The sequence below is a fragment of the Heterodontus francisci genome, chromosome 29, assembly GCF_036365525.1.
Source record: "Heterodontus francisci isolate sHetFra1 chromosome 29, sHetFra1.hap1, whole genome shotgun sequence".
Lineage (NCBI taxonomy): Eukaryota > Metazoa > Chordata > Chondrichthyes > Heterodontiformes > Heterodontidae > Heterodontus > Heterodontus francisci.
Window position 1 is genome coordinate 22,390,187 of NC_090399.1, and position 18,314 is coordinate 22,408,500.

Sequence of the window (18,314 nt, forward strand, 5' to 3'; positions counted from 1 at the left end):
CTCATTCCCAAGAACCAGGTGTAGCAGTGCCTCCTTTCTCATCAGACTAGAAACATACTGTAGAAAATTTTCCTGAACACCCTCTAGGAACTCTTGTCCTTATCTGCCCTTTACACTACTCCTATCTCAATCTTCATTTGGATAATTAAAGTCCCCCGTTATTACCACCTTATAATTTTTGCACCTCTCTGTAATTTCCTTGCAAATGTGTTCCTCCACATCCTTCCCACTCGGTGGTATCTTATAGACAACACAAAGCAATGTAGCTGCACCTTTTATGTTCCTTAGCTCTCGCTAAATAGATTCTGTCCTTAGACTGTCTGGGACATAATTTTTCTCCACTGCAATGCTCTCCTTAATTAATATCGCCACCCCTCCCCATTTTTTCCCTTTCCTATCTTTCCTGAATACCTTGTCTCTAGGAATATTTAACACCCAGTCCTGCCCTTCTTTGAGCCAGGTCTCTGTTATAGCCACAACATCACATTTCCACATGGGAATCTGCACCTGTACCTCACCAATCTTATTAACCACACTTTGTGCATTCACATACATACATATTAACCCTGATTTACACTTTATTACTTTCTCCCTTACTCTGACCCCATAACTTACTATTCGTGGGGAGGTGCTGGCATAGTGGTAATGTCACTAGACTAGTAACCCAGAGACCCAGGCTTATGCTCTGGGGACATGGGTTCGAATCCCACCACGGCAGATGATGGAATTTGAAGGCACAGTGGCGCAGTGGTTAGCACCGCAGTCTCACAGCTCCAGCGACCTGGGTTCAATTCTGGGTACTGCCTGTGTGGAGTTTGCAAGTTCTCCCTGTGTCTGCGTGGGTTTTCGCCGGGTGCTCCGGTTTCCTCCCACCACCAAAAGACTTGCAGGTTGATAGGTAAATTGGCCATTATAAATTGCCCCTAGTATAGGTAGGTGGTAGGAGAATATAGGGACAGGTGGGCATGTGGTAGGAATATGAGATTAGTGTAGGATTAGTATAAATGGTTGGTTGATGGTCGGCACAGACTCGGTGGGCCGAAGGGCCTGTTTCAGTGCTGTATCTCTAAATAAAAAAAATAATAAAAATTTGGAATTCAAAAGCCAGTCTAATAGTCACCATGAAACCATTGTTGATTGTTGTTAACAATCCATCTGGTTCACTAATATCCTTTAGGGAAGGAAATCTGCTGTCCTTACCTGGTATGGCCTACATGTGACTCCAGACCCACGGCAATGTGGTTGACTCTTAAATGCCCTCTGAATTGGTCTAGCAAGCTATTCAGTTCAAGGGCAATTAGGGATGGGCAATGAATGCTGGCATAATCAGTGACGCCCACATCCCATGAACAAATAAAAAAAAATTCCCTACTCTACTGCTATCTATCTCTCTCAGTATTCTGTGCAACTTCATATTCCTCGCTGATATTTGCTCCTGCTTCCCACATTCCTGACCAGTTAGTTTAAACCCTCCGAAACAGCACTAGAAAATCGCCTACAAGAACCTCAGTCCCTGCTCTACTGAGGTGCAACTCATTCGGCCTTTACATGTCCCATCTCCCACAGAGCCTGTCCCAAGAATCTAAAACCCTCATTCTTGCACCATCTTTCCAGCCACAGTTTCACTTGCTTTATCATCCAATTTCTTTACTCACTTGCACATAACACTTAGAGTAATCTGGAGATTACTACTTTTGAGGTCCTGGTTACTAATTTCCTACCTAGCTCCCTAAATTCTGACTGCAGGAACACATCTCTCTTCCTACCTATGTCGTTGGTACCAATGTGGACCATGACTGCTGACTGTTCACTGTCCTCCCTCAGAGTGCTCTGCAACTGTTCAGTGACATCCTTGACCCTGGTACCAGGGAGGCAACATACCATCCTGGATTCATGTCTGTGGCCACAGAAACGCCTGTCTGTTCCCCTCACTATTGAATCTCCTATCACTATCACTCTTCCAGTCTTCCTTGTGTCCCCCAGTGCAGCTGAGTCACCCGTGGTGCCATGGCTTTGGTTCTGGCTGCACTCCCCAGATGAATCATCACTTTCCTCAGTAATCAGTAATGAATACTGGTTGGAGAGAGAGTTGCACTCAGGAGTCTCCTGTACTACCTGCATGTTTCTTCTTGATTGTCTTGCGGTCACCCATTCCCTCTCTCCCTGCGTACTCTTAAGCTGTGAGGTGATCACATCTAAAAATGTGCTGTCCTTAAAACTCTCATCCTCATAATGCGTTACAGTGTCACCAGCTGCTGCTCCACTTCCACAGCCGAAGCTGCTGTAACTGATGATACTTCCTGCAGCATATATGGTTATCTGGGACGCGAGAAGTGTCCTGGAGTTCCCACAAAGCATAGGACGTCGGATCTCCTGAGGTTGGAGCAGCCCTGCCATTTCTCTATCTATTAGATAATAAACCTTGCTACTAAAAATAAACTCTGCTATTAATAAACCCTGGTACTGCTAATACGAATACCCCACCAATCGCAATAATAACCTTACTACTGCTAATACTAAATTTTACCAATACGAATCTACCTTCCCACTATTAATATACACTACCAATACTAAAATGTTACCAACAGTAGTAATATCATCACCAATCATAATAAACCTTATTTAAAAATAAAAGAGAAGGCTCACCAACTTGTTACTTGTGATTAATACTTAATAGTTTAACGTGTTAAAACTCCCAGATGTTTAGACTCAGTCCCTATGCAGCAATATCCAGCCAATCAGCTCAAACTCACTCCACCCGGCCACAACAACTCTGAATTTAACTTTGAACACTTTTATATTGTCTACTACTGTCCTGTAATGATTCTGTATTCAAAAAGGAAGTAGAAAGTTATATGAAAAGGAAGAATGCGCAGGGTTACTGGGAGAAGGCAGGGGAATGGAACTGAGGGAGTTGCTCTTTCATCGAGCCGGTGCGGACATGGTGGGCCGAATGGCCTTCTTCTGCACTGTAACGATTCTGTCCTCTGTTTATAACAATGCTCCTCTTTTTCTACAAAACCCGATTTCCCTCTATGTGCGATTGTTCCAACATTTTGTAGACTGATCGGGAACCGAGCCCATTCAATCCATCTCTTTTTTCCCCCCTCTGCGTCATCTCCAATTTCCAGACGCGACTATTCTATTAATTTCCTCACCAGTCTCCAACCTCCTTAAATTTCAGCTCATTTAAAAGTCCAGTTGCCCCATCACCCCGCCCTTACTTACCTACATTAGCTCGTGGATCCCCAAAACCTCACATTTAAAATTCTCATCCCTGTGGTTAAATCCCGTCTCTTGCGGCTTCTTTCATTCCCTCCGCCTCCCAAATCCCAACATATGGAGTGACATTTCCGATATGCAGCTCCAGCTCCTCCTCCGCCCCCTCCCGTCCACTCCGTTATTTATAGTCTGGGTCTAAGCGGCCAGTTTTCCAGCCAGATGACGCCCTTTCTCCTCTGTTTTCTGCGCATTTTGCAGCTTCTCACCGACTCAGTTTCAGGTAAAACCAACTCTAAACTTTTCTTGATTGACGGTGACAGAGATTCGGGAGGAAAAAATGGAAAAGAGTGATTCACTGAAATGAAGAACAAAAGGCCGCCTGGAACAAAGTAAACCCTGCCAGCAACGCTGTGCGAGTTGCATCTCCAAATATCTGTCGGGTCCGCTGTTGTACTAGACAGGAACCTGGGCTGTTTACTGGGTCGAAAATGGGGCAATGTGGGGTAAAATTCAACTTCAGGAGTATTGGGGTAAAAATTTGGAATTGGGCGTCCGCCTGATATTTCGTTGCTGAATATCGGGTGTGGTATGACGGGCGTCTGGTATGGTTCCGCTCGCGTTACACCACCTCCCTGAACGACTTTCTGCTCCCCGTATCTGCAAATGAAAGTATATTGGACCGTGTGTATAACTAGCGGCCGATTCATCCGTGTATTTATTGATACATTGTGCCCGAAGTTGAATTTCACCCTCGATATCTCCCAGCCGGTGGAACCAGGTTCCAGTTACTGGAATCAGGATTGACTGTGAGGGGATTCCCAGGGAGGGAACAGAGAATAAAAATAAAATACTGCAGATGCTGGAAATCTGAAATAAAAACAAGAAATGCTGGAAATACTCAACAGGTCTGGCAACATCTGTGGAGAGAGAAGCAGAGTTAACGTTTCAGGTCAGTGACTCGCCATCAAAACAGTAACAGAAAATCTGAGTCATTTCAAAAATGTGGAGCTGAGGTGTTTTTGTTTCAGAATTCTTTGGCCTCCTTGCTTGAGAGACAATGAGTAAGTGCTTGGAGGTGGTCAGTGTTTGTGGAGCAGCGTCTGGAGTGGCTATAAAGGCCATTTCTAGAGTGACAGACTCTTCCAAAGTGCTGCAGATAAAATTGGTTGTCGGGGCTGTTACGCAGTTGGCTCTCTCCTTGCGCTTCTGTCTTTTTTCCTGTCAACTGCTAAGTCTCTTCGACTTGCCATTCTTTAGCCCCGCCTTTATGGCTGTCTGCCAGCTCTGGCGATCACTGGCAACTGACTCCCACGACTTGTGATCAATGTCACAGGACTTCATGTCACGTTTGCAAATGTCTTCAAAGCGGAGACATGAATGGCCGGTGGGTCAGGTATCAGTGACAAGCTCGCTGGATAATGTGTCCTTGGGGATCCTGTCATCTTCCATGCGGCTCACATGGCCAAACCATCTCAAGCGCCGCTGGCTCAGTAGGGTGTATATGCTGGGGATGTTGGCCGCCTCGAGGACTTCTGTGCTGGAGATATGGTCCTGCCCCCTGATGCCAAGGATTCTCCGGAGGCAGCGAAGATAGAATGAGTTGAGACGTCGCTCTTGGCTGACATATGTTGTCCAGGCCTCGCTGCCATAGAGCAAGGTACTGAGGACACAGGCTTGATACATTCGGACTTTTGTGTTCCGTGTCAGTGCGCCATTTTCCCACATCCTCTTGGCCAGTCTGGACATAACAGTGGACGCCTCTCCCCTGTGCTTGTTGATTTCTGCATCGAGAGACAAGTTGCTGGTGATAGTTGAGCTTAGGTAGGTGAACCCTTGAACCACTTCCAGAGCGTGGTCGCCAATATTGATGGATGGAGTATTTCTGACGTCCTGTCCCATGATGTTCGTTTTCTTGAGGCTGATGGTTAGTCCAAATTCATTGCAGGCAGCTGCAAACCTGTCGATGAGTCTCTGCAGACACTCTTCAGTGTGAGATGTTAATGCAGCATTGTCAGCAAAGAGGAGTTCCCTGATGAGGACTTTCCGTACTTTGGTCTTTGCTCTAAGATGGACAAGGTTGAACAACCTGCCACCTGATCTTGTGTGGAGGAAAATTCCTTCTGAAGACGTGAACGCATGTGAGAGCAGCAGTGAGAAGAAGATCCCAAACAGTATAGGTGCGAGAACACAGCCCTGTTTCACACCACTCAGGATAGGAAAGGGGTCTGATGAGGTGCTGCTATGCTGAATTGTGCCTTTCATATTGTCATGGAATGAGGTCATGATACTTAGTAGTTTTGCTGGTAGTCTGAAGAGACCACGTCTGCTGACGAGGTCAAAGGCTTTGGTGAGATCTATGAAAGCAACGCAGAGGGGCATCTGTTGTTCGTGGCATTTCTCCTGCAGCTGGCGAAGGGAGAACAGCATGTCAATGGTGGATTTCTCTGATCGAAAGCCACACTGTGCCTCAGGGTAGACACACTCAGCCAGCTTCTGGAGGCTGTTTAAAGCAACTTGAGCGAAGACTTTCCCCACTATGCTGAGCAGGGAGATTCCACGGTGGTTGTTGCAGTCACCGCAGTCACCCTTGTTCTTGTAGAGGGTGATGATATTGGCATCGCGCATGTCCTGAGGTACTGCTCCCTCATCCCAGCACAGGCAAAGCAGTTCATGGAGTGCTGAGAGTATAGCAGGCTTGGCACTCTTGATTATTTCAGGGGTAATGCCGTCCTCCCCAGGGGCTTTTCCACTGGCTAGAGAATCAATGGCATCGCTGAGTTCCGATTTTGTTGGCTGTTCATCCAGCTCATCCATGACTGCCAGAGTCTGGGCTGCATTGAGGGCAGAATCAGTGACATTTTCCCTGGAGCACCGTTCTAGCTAATGCTCCACCCAGCCGTCCATTTGCTTGCATTGGTCAGTGATCATGACCCCTAATTTAGACTTGAGGGGGGCGATCTTCTTGATGGCTGGCCCAAAAGCTCTCTTAATGCCATCATTCATTCCACTGTTTCCGGTGTTGGAGGCCAGCTGAATATGACTGCATAGGTGTTGCCAGTAGCCATTTGTACAGCACCTGGCTTTTCTTTGTACAGCGCTTCTGGCTACTTTAAGTGCTACAGATGTTAACTCGTTGGGGGTTTTCTTGTAGTTCCAACAGTGCAGTGCGCTTAGCGGCTATGACAGGTTCCAGCTGTTCAAATTGAGATTGAAACCAGTCTGCATTCTGCTTCTCGTGTTTTCCAAAGGTGGTCATTGCTGAGTCATAGATGGCGTCTCTGATGTGGGCCCATTTTGTCTCTGCAGGAGTGTTTTGAAGGGCTTTTTCAAGTGAATTTAGAAACTTATGTAACAGCTGTGGATAAGAAATTCTGTTAGTGTTGGTGTGTGGGTGGCCCTTCTGCTTGGAGCTTCTTTGGTTTGAGTCTACCTTTGCTGCTCACCAGAGAGTGGTCGGTGTCGCAGTCTGCACTGTGGAAGCTGTGCCTGATTTGGACACTGTTTATAGAGGCCCGCCTTGTGACAATGAGGTCCAGCTGGTGCCAACGACGTGATCTTGGGTGCCTCCAAGAAACCTGGTGACAGGGTTTAGTATGAAAGAACGAATTGGTGATGCAAAGGTTATGATAGGTACACAACTCAAGCAGTCTCTGTCCATTCTCATTCATCCTTCCAATGCCATAGTGCCCAAGGCAGAAGGGCCATGATTTATGGTCAGCCCCAACCCTGGCATTAAAGTCCCCCAGCAAGAACAAATGTTCGGTATTAGGAATGCTACTCATGTTATGGATTTCCTCGTAGAACTGGTCTTTAACTTCAGGTGGGGAGCAGAGTGTTGGAGCATAGATGCTGAGTAGGTGTACTGGACCAGAGGCGGTGAGCAGTCGGATGGACAGTATGCATTCCGAGCCATTTGAAGGTGGCTCTATCATGCTGAGCAAAGAGTTTCTGATAGCAAAGCCCACTTCATGCTGTCTTGGTTTGTCAGGATCCCTACCCTGCCAGTAGAAGTCTTGCTCTCTTAGAGATCCGCTCGCAGGGAGGCGTGTCTCCTGAAGTGTTGCAATGTCCACATTGAGTCCACTGAGCTCGTTGTTAATGAGGTCGGTCTTCCGAGAGTCGTTGGTTTGTGTAAGGTCTTCCGACAGGTCAGGACACAAATGTTCTGACGTTCCAGCTTGTAAAACGAAGGGCTGGTACCGTCTTTCTTTTTTTTTTTTGTTGTGCTGTTTGGTGCTGTGTTACAGTCCACTTGTCGGGCAATGATCCTGAGCTCCAAGCACCCATTGAAGCAGGTGGACTGTGGCAGGACAGAACCTTTCTGACCGGGGGCTGCCCGGCTTGAGGCAGGCGGTAGCTGTCCAGTGACATGCGATGACCTCTCCCACCGACAAAGGCAACCCATGGCGCCCAATCTCTGCGCCAATTGAGCTGGACTTATAACCCGTAACTGTTGCCTTCCGTGTTGTTTTGGTCGCTGTGAGGTGACTATGAAGTGACCTCTCCATGGCGCATGCCTGAGTGGAATGTATGGAGGTTGTGAGTTGCCCAAGCGTCAAAACCCCCCTCTCAGCCTTCCTAGTCGAGTCCAAAGGAGTGCAGAGCACGACATTTGGCACCGGTATGGCTGCCAGAAACATGCCAAAGGTAACATGTGACCGCCTTTAGGGTTCCGCTCTGGATTTCAGATTGAGGCCCAAGAAAATAAGTTTTTTCAAACCAGAGCTTCTGGAGGGAACAGGAGAGATTAATCAGCAGAGATAGGTTGTTCCAGAGGGTGAGAGGTAGAAGGTTGTAGTGAGCGAAAGGAAAATTTCTTACACAGGTCAAGAAGCCCTTCTTCACATTGAGTGATAAGTACTTGGAAAGGTGTCTGCGGAGTGAGTAGACTCATGATGGGACTCATTGATGGAAGAAAGTAAAGAGGGTAATTTTAACCTTACCCATTCAGTGAGAGATTAACTGAGCGGATCGGATGCCTGATTTTATATCCACTAGAATTTACCATCATTTCAATGTGTGAATTGCGCATTTGGGGCTGGATTTTAGTTAGGAGGTGGGAAACAGAAGCCAGGTCTGGTTTTGGGTCAGAAACCATCCTCTAATGGGAATCTGATTTAGATTTTCAAATGGGTAATCCCTTAATTTCTATGCAGACGAGTTTCTTGTCCACTTAGAGACAGTAAGAACAAAGAACAGTACAGCACAGGAACAGGCCATTCGGCCCTCCAAGCCTGCGCCGATCTTGATGCCTGTCTAAACTAAAACCTTCTGCACTTCCGTGGTTCATATCCCTCTATTCCCATCCTATTCATGTATTTGTCAAGATGCCTCTTAAACGTCACTATCGTACCTGCTTCCACCACCTCCTCAGGCAGCAAGTTCCAGGCACTCACCACCCTTTGTGTAAAGAACTTGCCTCGCACATCCCCTCTAAACTTTGCCCCTCGCACCTTAAACCTATATCCCCTAGTAACTGACTCTTCCACCCTGGGAAAAAGCTTCTGACTATCCACTCTGTCCATGTCACTCATAACTTTGTAAACCTCTATCGTGTCGCCCCTCCACCTCCGTCGTTCCAGTGAAAACAATCCAAGTTTATCCAACCTCTCCTCATAGCTAATGCCCTCCAGACCAGGCAACATCCTGGTAAACCTCTTCTGTACCCTCTCCAAAGCCTCCACATCCTTCTGGTAGTGTGGCGACCAGAATTGCACGCAATATTCTAAGTGTGGCCTAACCAAGGTTCTGTACAGCTACAGCATGACTTGCCAATTTTTGTACTCTATGCCCCGACCGATGAAGGCAAGCATGCCGTATGCCTTCTTGACTACCTTATCCACATATGTTGCCACTTTCAGTGACGTGTGGACCTGTATGCCAGATCTCTCTGTCTGTCAATACTCCTAAGGGTTCTGCCATTTACTGTATACTTCCCACCTGCATTAGACCTTCCAAAATGCATTACCTCACATTTGTCCGGATTAAGCTCCATCTGCCATTTCTCCGCCCAAGTCTCCAACCGATCTATATCCTGCTGAATCCTCTGACAATCCTCATCACTATCCGCAACTCCACCAACCTTTGTGTCGTCCGCAAACTTACTAATCAGACCAGCTACATTTTCCTCCAAATCATTTATATATACTACAAACAGCAAAGGTCCCAGCACTGATCCCTGCGGAACACCACTAGTCACAGCCCTCCATTCAGAAAAGCACCCTTCCATTGCTACCCTCTGTCTTCTATGACCGAGCCAGTTCTGTATCCATCTTGCCAGCTCACCTCTGATCCCGTGTGACTTCACCTTTTGTACCAGTCTGCCATGAGTGACCTTGTCAAAGGCTTTACTGAAGTCCATGTAGACAACATCCACTGCCCTTCCTTCATCAAACATCTTCATCACTTCCTCAAAAAACTCAATCAAGTTATTGAGACACAACCTCCCCTTCATAAAACCATGCTGCCTCTCGCTAATAACCATGCTGCCTCTCGCTGATCAGGCTGGAAATAGAGGTGGGTCAGATAATTTGTGGGGTTCATGTAGACGCCCGTGGCACCCATCAGTGAAGCCGCTGGTTGTCATGAGGAAGAGATCTGCGATTTGTGCCAAAGCATTGCAGTTCACTAGAGGGGAATGAGGCATCACGGGGAGCTGGAGGCTTGGCAGTAGGGACAGGACAGACCCTCATTTCATCAATGCTGACTTGGATCTAATGTTGAAAGTGGAGAGAAAGAGGGGAAGGTCCTACTCCTGGAGGGGGCAGGAGGAGGCCACCTCGTCGTGTAGGAGGGGCATCTCTGTTCAGTATTAACCCCCTCTGCCTCTCTTCCTCCTCTTCTACGTCCTGCACCTCCTCCAATGAGCTGTCTCCTTCCAGGGCCTCCGTATCCTCAAGGTCCACACCTTTCTATAAGGGGCATGTTATGGAGAGTGCTGCAGATCACTATAATGATCGAGACCTTTGTAGGAGGGTATTGGAAGGTACCATCCGACAGGTCCAGGCACTGGAATCACTTCTCCAGAAGCTCAATGGCCAGTTCAGTGGTTGGCCTGAGTGAACTAGTGTTCAACTAAGCAAAACACTGCTAACTTATCGTCAGTTAGTCATACAGAACTTGAGTATTGCTGAAAATAGAGACATATTGTCGAAGATTTTCGTCTTGCACGCATCAGGACAATCTGCAAGAATTACCAATGTAAGGGAAAACAACAACTTATACTGCAAGAGAAGAAAGTGCTGATTGTTTGGCAAGCGGACTCTGATTGGTAGAGGCATTGCAAGGAGAATACACCAGTTTACGTTGTGTTACGACCGACCATTCCTGTCAGAGCCCCCAATCAAAATATACGATTCTGATTGTGGTAGGAGAAATGCATTGTTAGTTCAATCCTGTCGCTCCACAGATCACCTAACATATTTAAAACTTTCCAAATTAAAGAAAGACCCAGCCAAATTGTACCATCTATTAACCCCTGAATGAGGCTAACAGCAAATTAACTCTTTTTAATTAGAAGAATTAAACTCTTAAACACTATGAAGATATAAACATTTAAAATAGAAAAAATTTAGAGTCCTTGCAAATTTACAGTTGCTTGAAGTACTCACTGAATGTTGCTTCCTTCTCCAGTGAATTTCAACAATTAACGATTTGCAAACAATTTCAATAGAATCAAACTGACTTTAGAATTTTTTGAGGGATAAAAGATTGTCACAGTCTAACTTCCCTTCCTCCAGTTTAAATTACCAGAGATCTCTGTTCTGGCTTGACTTTTTTTTAGAATTTTGAGATAATAATTAAACAGACAAAAATCCTATTCCTTCAGTTTAGATGGTTGAGAGCTCTTTTTCAGGTGCTAAACATCACAGCTGTCTGTGTCTGTGTTCTGTTGGAACAAACTGTCTTCAACTAAAAAGCCAGTTCAAAATTGAATTGTAACAAATGTATCGCTTAATACTCACTCCCAGTGGCTGTATCTATGGTAACGAGAATGCACCCTTTGAATCGCAGTCTCCAAATGGCTGTTTCTAAGGCAACGAAAATGCACCTTCCTTTTACTCCTGAGGTTTGCTGGTTCTTAAAGCAATCCTGATCCTTTACAAGCCTTAAATGCAAACCACATATTCCTGGAAAAAAAACTACAGGACCATGACAGGTGACTGACAGTTAACTGCCAAGCTTTGTTTGAAATTTAAACCAGGCAGCTTGACTCTGGTCAAGGCATTGCTCTGAGGAATGAACCAGCAAATGGCTGTCACTTATTTTGTTCAGCCGAAACAGGTGCAATACGTGCACATGTTCTTTGTGCTTGCAAAGAACAGGGCCTTGTGTATTGATACATGTAGCTCCCAGTAGGCACAAATGCTTCCTCCTCCTGCTACCCTCCAGGAACAGGACCTTCCCCTCTTTCTCACTACTTCCAGCACTGCGAGCCCAACTGACAATCTTAAATTGGTTGTCAGCATAATTCTTGGTACACTGTGAATTGTACCTGTCTCAGTTGAATAAACTTTCAGCTTATCTCAGTACTCAATGATTGGCCCCTTATCCTGAGACTGTGCCCTCGTGTTTTAGACTCCCCTACCAGTGGAAACAATTTCTGTGTCTACCCTGTCCAGCCCTTTAGAATAGTGTATGTTTGAATGAGACCATCTTTCATTCTTCTACACTCTGGAGAATACAGGCCCAATTTACTCAGCCTCTCATCATAGGACAACCCCCTCATCCTAGGGACCAATTTAGTGAACCTTCCCTGTACCACCTTCAATGCAAGTATACCCATTATAACCTGACTAAATAAACATAGGCTCCTTTTGATTTGTAACCATCCCAGGTTTGTTTATCAGCTTCTCTAACAAAGTGTTTTCAATTGTCTTGCGTTTAAAAAAAAAATCAATTCCCAAATTAAAAGTTACCTTTAGAATATTAATACAATCACCCAATTCATGGTTTTTAACGCCTTCCTCCTAGGAAAAATATGAAAATTCATCACCAAAGTGATGTGATAAGGTAGTTGTTTAAGTGGATAGCATGTTATAAATTATTTTAGTCTTGGTGTAAATTAAAGCACATGTAATATCCATGACAGCCTTCCCCATTGTTAATCAAGCTAATCCATCTCGACAGTATTTCTTTGCTGAATCCATAACCAGAAACTATGATCCATGTGGTGTTTTCTAAAAGTTTTCTTCTGTGTTTAAAAATTGTAATTTTACCATATCTCGGGGAAGTGATGATTCTGATAGTCCACATACTGGCATACCAGTAGATGTGAATTGCCGTCCATTTGGTTCTTTAAGTGAAGATTCCTGATTGTTATCCATATGTTCATTTTCAAACTCAGCTGAACAGACTAATTCAAAGACTGTCACTTCCCGAACTTTGTTCTCTTCCACATTTCCAGGTTCTTCATTGTTTAAGTTCAGATAGAATGTCCCAATTAATTCCACAGTTAAACCATCTTTTTCCTGCTAAACTACATGTGGATCTTTATCATTAAGTCGATTCTGCAGACTCAAACATTCAGGGTTCTCTTTGAGATGGCCCTTTTAAAATTGCTTCTTTCAGTGTAAACAACTCCTTTTTGTTTCTTTAGCCACTTTAAGAAGCTTGTTCAAATTGTCCTGATGTTGAAATAAAAATGCTTGATACCCCTGTTTGATTTGATCTTTAAACATTTTATAATCAACCAGTTTTTCTTGATCCCACTCAGAACAAGCCTTGTTTAAAACTGAGTGGAGTTGATAGCTTCTTCTTTTTGGACTTCCACTTTCTTTTCTAATACTGTGATTCTGTCATGCATAATATCCCATTCACTTTGGGGGTTCAAATTACCTTTTGTAATCTGTTGATTTGCATGGGTTCCTGCTGCTGTACCTTGTGTTGTATCAGCATTGGCAAGAACTTTTGATTTAGTGTCGGGACTCATTAACCGTTTGAGGTTAGTCTGAAGTTAGGGAGAACTTCTCATTTCAAATTCTTTAGGTACTTTTTCTGCCTCTGCAAAGTCCATTTAATGGTGTGGATACATCTATGTCTCTGTTTAATTTATTCTGTGGCTCAAGGAGATTATAAATACGGGAGGGTCTTTACCCACAGATACTGTTCTCATACCAGCCCACCATTCCAGAATCGGCACAACCATATCTCCCCCGCAAGATCATTTCTGAATATAAAATCAACCTAACAGGTAATTAAGACACCCAACCCCCCCAACAAATCACAGTTTAAGATTAGATTTTTTTTTAGATTAGATTAGAGATACAGCACTGAAACAGGCCCTTCGGCCCACCGAGTCTGTGCTGAACATCAACCACCCATTTATACTAATCCTACACTAATCCCATATTCCTACCAAACATCACCACCTGTCCCTATATTTTCCCTACCACCTACCTATACTAGTGACAATTTATAATGGCCAATTTACCTATCAACCTGCAAGTCTTTTGGCTTGTGGGAGGAAACCGGAGCACCCGGAGAAAACCCACGCAGACACAGGGAGAACTTGCAAACTCCACACAGGCAGTACCCGGAATCGAACCCGGGTCCCTGGAGCTGTGAGGCTGCGGTGCTAACCACTGCGCCGCCCTACACAATGGGATGGACACACAACCTCCATCCATACTCCATGTCAATACATTTTTATTCAGCAAACTCTTTGAAGAACAGTCTAAATCTTTTCCTAATGTTCAGCTCAGAGCTGAATAAGTATCTTAGGATTTTCTGGGTCTTTCCTTAGACAAAAATGGAGTGACTTCCCACTCAAGTATAAAACCCTCATAATCTTTAACATCCCTATATGCACCCACTGTAAATATATTGGATGGTACTGGTTTCTCGCCAGTCTCACTCTTTGGTGCAGTATCCTTTGAAGAAAATTTACCCACCCTCACTGAAGCTACAGCTTTCAGTTTTAGCATCCAACACTCTACTTTTACATGTCTAACCTTATGACAATGAATACATGTTGGTCTTTGTGATATTTTTCTTTGTAAACTGCTTTGAGAGGTGTCTGTCTTTTTATTTCTGCTATCTCCTTCTTTGTACTTAGAAACTGGTTCTGCATTTGGTCTGTTTCTCCAACTTCTGTGTGGATTTGCAAACAAAGGTGATCTATCCCCTTAGGGGATAAATCATAGCCTTTAGCTAAAACAAACGTCTTTACAGAAAAGCTTTACAGACTCCTAGGTGTGTCCTAATACCTTTAACGATTGTTAAATTCCTCCATTAACAACACCTCTCTCTCATTTCCAAAATTTTGTTCAGGTTTCATTGATATCAACGGTCAAAAGTTATTTCTTTTTCTCGAATAAATTCTACAAAAGTTTGCTTCTGTCTCTTTGTCAAATTTTGAAATTTTAATCAGTAAGTTTCTGGAAGCAACTCGTATGCGTTCAGTACCATGTTTTTAACTGTCTGCACAGTATTCCTCTGAAAGACTTTAATAAACATCCAATGCTTTTCTTATTAAACACTTTGCAAAAGACTGGTCCATGTTTCTCATGGCCAAGCTAATCTTGTAGCAATCTTCTCAAATGAGACAAAATAGCTTTCAACCCTCTCCTCACTGAATTTAGGTACCGGATGAATACTCCTTTTTAAACCTGCATCTGGATTGAACTTGAATCATCGTCCAAACTACCAGTTATTCCTTGCCCACTTAAACAAAGCCTTTCTCCTTTCAATTCAGATTGTTTTGCTTCCCTTTGTCTTTGAACCTCTAATTAAAGTTTTTGCTTTTCTCCATCTCCAATTCGAGTTGCATCATTTAATTTTCCATTTTCAAGTTTCTTTATTTGCACCTGAATCCTAGCTAACTCAATCTGTGTTGTACATGGGTTTTCCTCTTCAAATTCCAAATGCTGTGCTAAAGTCTCTCTATTTCTGCTTTTTTATTTTTGCCCCTACTTTTAACTCTATCTTCAAGTCTTCTGCTAATGCCATCAAATTAACCTTTGTTTGTTGCAAAACACTCAGGGATAAAGCTTCCCACCAGAAAAGTCCTAGCAATCGACAAAACTATTCTGCTTCCCAATAAATGCAGTAAAAGTAACCATGAAATCTTGTTTACTTGAACTTTAGCAAATCCCAGCATCCCCATCTCCAGTCTGTGGATCCAAAATCCTGGACGAGCCCCCAGTTTGTTACTGTTAGGGACCATTAATTTTTAAAAAGAGAATGTCGAATTCCCAGTTATTACTGAAACAATTACACTGCAAGATTTCATGTTTTAAACAAAAACTTTACTATGCAAGAGTTAAACAAAGCAAAACACTGTTATCCGAACACTACAATTTGGAAACATTTATATTTTGAACTTAAAATCATAATAGAACATGACGTCGCATACTTTAAACTCTAAGGCCGGAATTTTACGCCGCCCAGCGGGTCGGATGGTGGTATGGGGGCGGCGTAAAATTGAGCGGCAGGCTCCGGGGAGGCCTAACCGTCCTGATTCCACCTCTGAGCAAGTTTACGGAGGTCCGGTGGGGGGTGGGGTGCGGTGTTGAGAAGCGGCTCACCCGCCTGAGGCCAATCAAGACCCTTAAGTGGCCACTTAAGGGCCCTCGCCCGCCTCTGCGGGTATTTTAGCCGTGGCAAGCGGGTGTGCCGGGGACGTGAAAGGCCGCCCAGCTATAGCTGCCGGCCTTTCCCCACCCCAGGGGTGTGGGGGTCCTGGCAGTCGGGATCCAAGACGTTCCCAGAAACCCCCCCCCCCTCCCAAACGACCACCCTAGCCTCACCAGGGCACGACTGATTCCCCTGGTGAGGCTGCCTGAACTTACCTTCTGTCCTGGTTCCATTGCGTTCCTCCTTGGTCGGTTGGGCTGCAGTCTTAGCAGTGGCCACCGCTCCCGGTGGCGCTGCTGAGACGAAGAGCTGCCGGCCCGCTGATTGGCCAGCAGCTCACTGAGCCGGGACCTCCTCCCCTCAAGTGGGTGGAAGTCCCGCCTCGGGCCAATTAAAGCCTGGGGATCCGTAAATTACGGGACGGATCCCCAGGCTGGGCGGGAGCAAGATCGGCACTGACCTTTACGTCGTAGTCCGGCTCCCATCTGCCCAGCATAAAATTACGGCCTAAATCTCAACGGACACCCTTGTTTGACTGTTACTTCCACTTCTAAGAATTTCCCTATACCCTACAGGATCTTGGCAGTTTGTTTACTTCTCCTGGGATCAGTCCAAAGTGTACCACAGCTCTTGAGATTTCACTTTGATATCCTTCAAGCCAACACTTTCCAAAAGCCTGTGACTTGATTGACTGACTGTGTGAACAGGCACACAGATCACAAAACGCATGACCCAAAAGGCCTCTCTCTAGCAATGTGGTGCATGTGGAATATCCCAAATAGCAATTTAAGTTAATTATTTCCAACTCCAAATCTCTCTGCTCTGCAAAATCATATTTAAACCCGTGACTGAGATCGCTGCAAACACATCAACTCCACATCTCCCATTATCCCCTTTATTATCGGCAGGTGAGGAGGGGGTCTCAGGCTGCCCTTTCACCCATTTTCTCATTTAACCGCAACAGGGTTTATCCCTTTGTTACACAGTGGTTGAACTTACCACCTCAGTGAGCGCCTACTCTTATTCCTCTAATCTGGTTCTTTTGCAATCATAGAGATTTTCTTGAGTGGCGCAGTGGTTAGCACCGCAGCCTCACAGCTCCAGCGACCCGGGTTCAATTCTGGGTACTGCCTGTGTGGAGTTTGCAAGTTCTCCCTGTGCCTGCGTGGGTTTACTCCGGGTGCTCCAGTTTCCTCCCACAAGCCAAAAAGACTTGCAGGTTGGTAGGTAAATTGGCCATTATAAATTGCCCCTAGTATAGGTAGGTGCTAGGGAAATATAGGGACAGGTGGGGCTGTGGTAGGAATATGGGATTAGTGTAGGATTAGTGTAAATGGGTGGTTGATGGTCGGCACAGACTCGGTGGGCCGAAGGGCCTGTTTCAGTGTTGTATCTCTAAACTAAACTAAACTTAATCATGAAAGATGTAAGTTTATTACTCAACACTCTAACCTAGTTAAAAATATGCGACACATTAACACATACATTCACGCGAGAGTCACACACACAAACAAATAGATTACAGAGGGAAAATGGATTTTGTTGTTTGATTACAGTTCGGAATAAATGGAAGTTAAATACAGATTGTGAGTTCAATAGTCCTCAGTTGAAATTGTATTCCTGAAGTCCTCGCTGGGCCATGTGCACGGTGACGGGTTTGCATTGCTCAGGAATTCTGAAGGCAGAAGAAGGGTTGATTCTCATCCCCTGGTTGCAGGTTGTGGTGGTCTGTCGGCTTGAGGGGGTTCCCAGTCACAGCTGGATCTTGATTCTTGCTAGGGAGGCAGAGAAAGGGAGAACTGCTTTGTTGAAGGCTTTTCAGTTACAGCTGTTTGCTTTATGTGCGACCAAAACTGACAGTTTCTCCAGAGCTGCATAGGCAGTGGCTGGAATTTTACGCCACCCCAGCGGGTCAGATAGTGGCGTGGGGGCGGTGTAAAATTAAGCGGCAGGTGCCGGGAGGCCTAACTGCCCCGATTCCGCCTCCGACCAAGTTTACGGAGGTCCGGCAGGGGAGTGGGATGGTGAGAAGCGGCCCGCCCGCCCGAGGCCAATCAAGACTCTTAAGTGGCCACTTAAGGGCCCTCACCCGCCTCCACCGGTATTTTACCTCAGCAAGTGGGTGTGCTGGGGACGTGAAAGGCCATCCAGCTATAGCTGCTGGCCTTTCAGCACACAGGTGGGGGGGGTGTGTGGTGCCTGGCAATCGGACACAGGGTGCCTGATTGAGGGCCGCCCCCACCTCCCAACCCGGGGATGAAAGACGCCCGCCACCCCCCCCCCCCCCCCCCTCCCAAACGACCACCCTAGCCTCACCAGGGCACGACTGATTCCCCTGGTGAGGCATCTCAAACTTACCTTCAGTCCCGGCTCCTTGGTATCCTCCTCGGTTGGCTGGGCTACAGTCCCAACAGTGGCCACCGCTGCTGACACTAAGAGCTGCCCGCCTGCTGATTGCCCGACAGCTCACTGAGGCGGGACCTTCTCCCTCAAGTGGTTGGAAGTCCTGCCTGGAG

General features: G+C 45.6%; 1 protein-coding gene across 6 annotated transcripts in view; it reads left to right on the forward strand.

Moving 5' to 3' along the window:
- The window catches only part of LOC137346187 (hepatic and glial cell adhesion molecule-like), an 82,056-nt gene that overhangs the window by 17,831 nt on the left and 45,911 nt on the right, over positions 1-18,314 (forward strand). The window contains exon 1 of one of the 6 annotated variants that reach the window (XM_068009581.1): positions 3,380-3,502. The exons of 3 other annotated variants lie outside the window; for them this stretch is intronic. In XM_068009581.1, coding sequence (XP_067865682.1) covers positions 3,442-3,502 — 61 coding nt within the window. In that variant the 5' untranslated portion in view covers positions 3,380-3,441. 2 more of the 6 variants (XM_068009580.1, XM_068009575.1) reach the window with 2 other exon arrangements.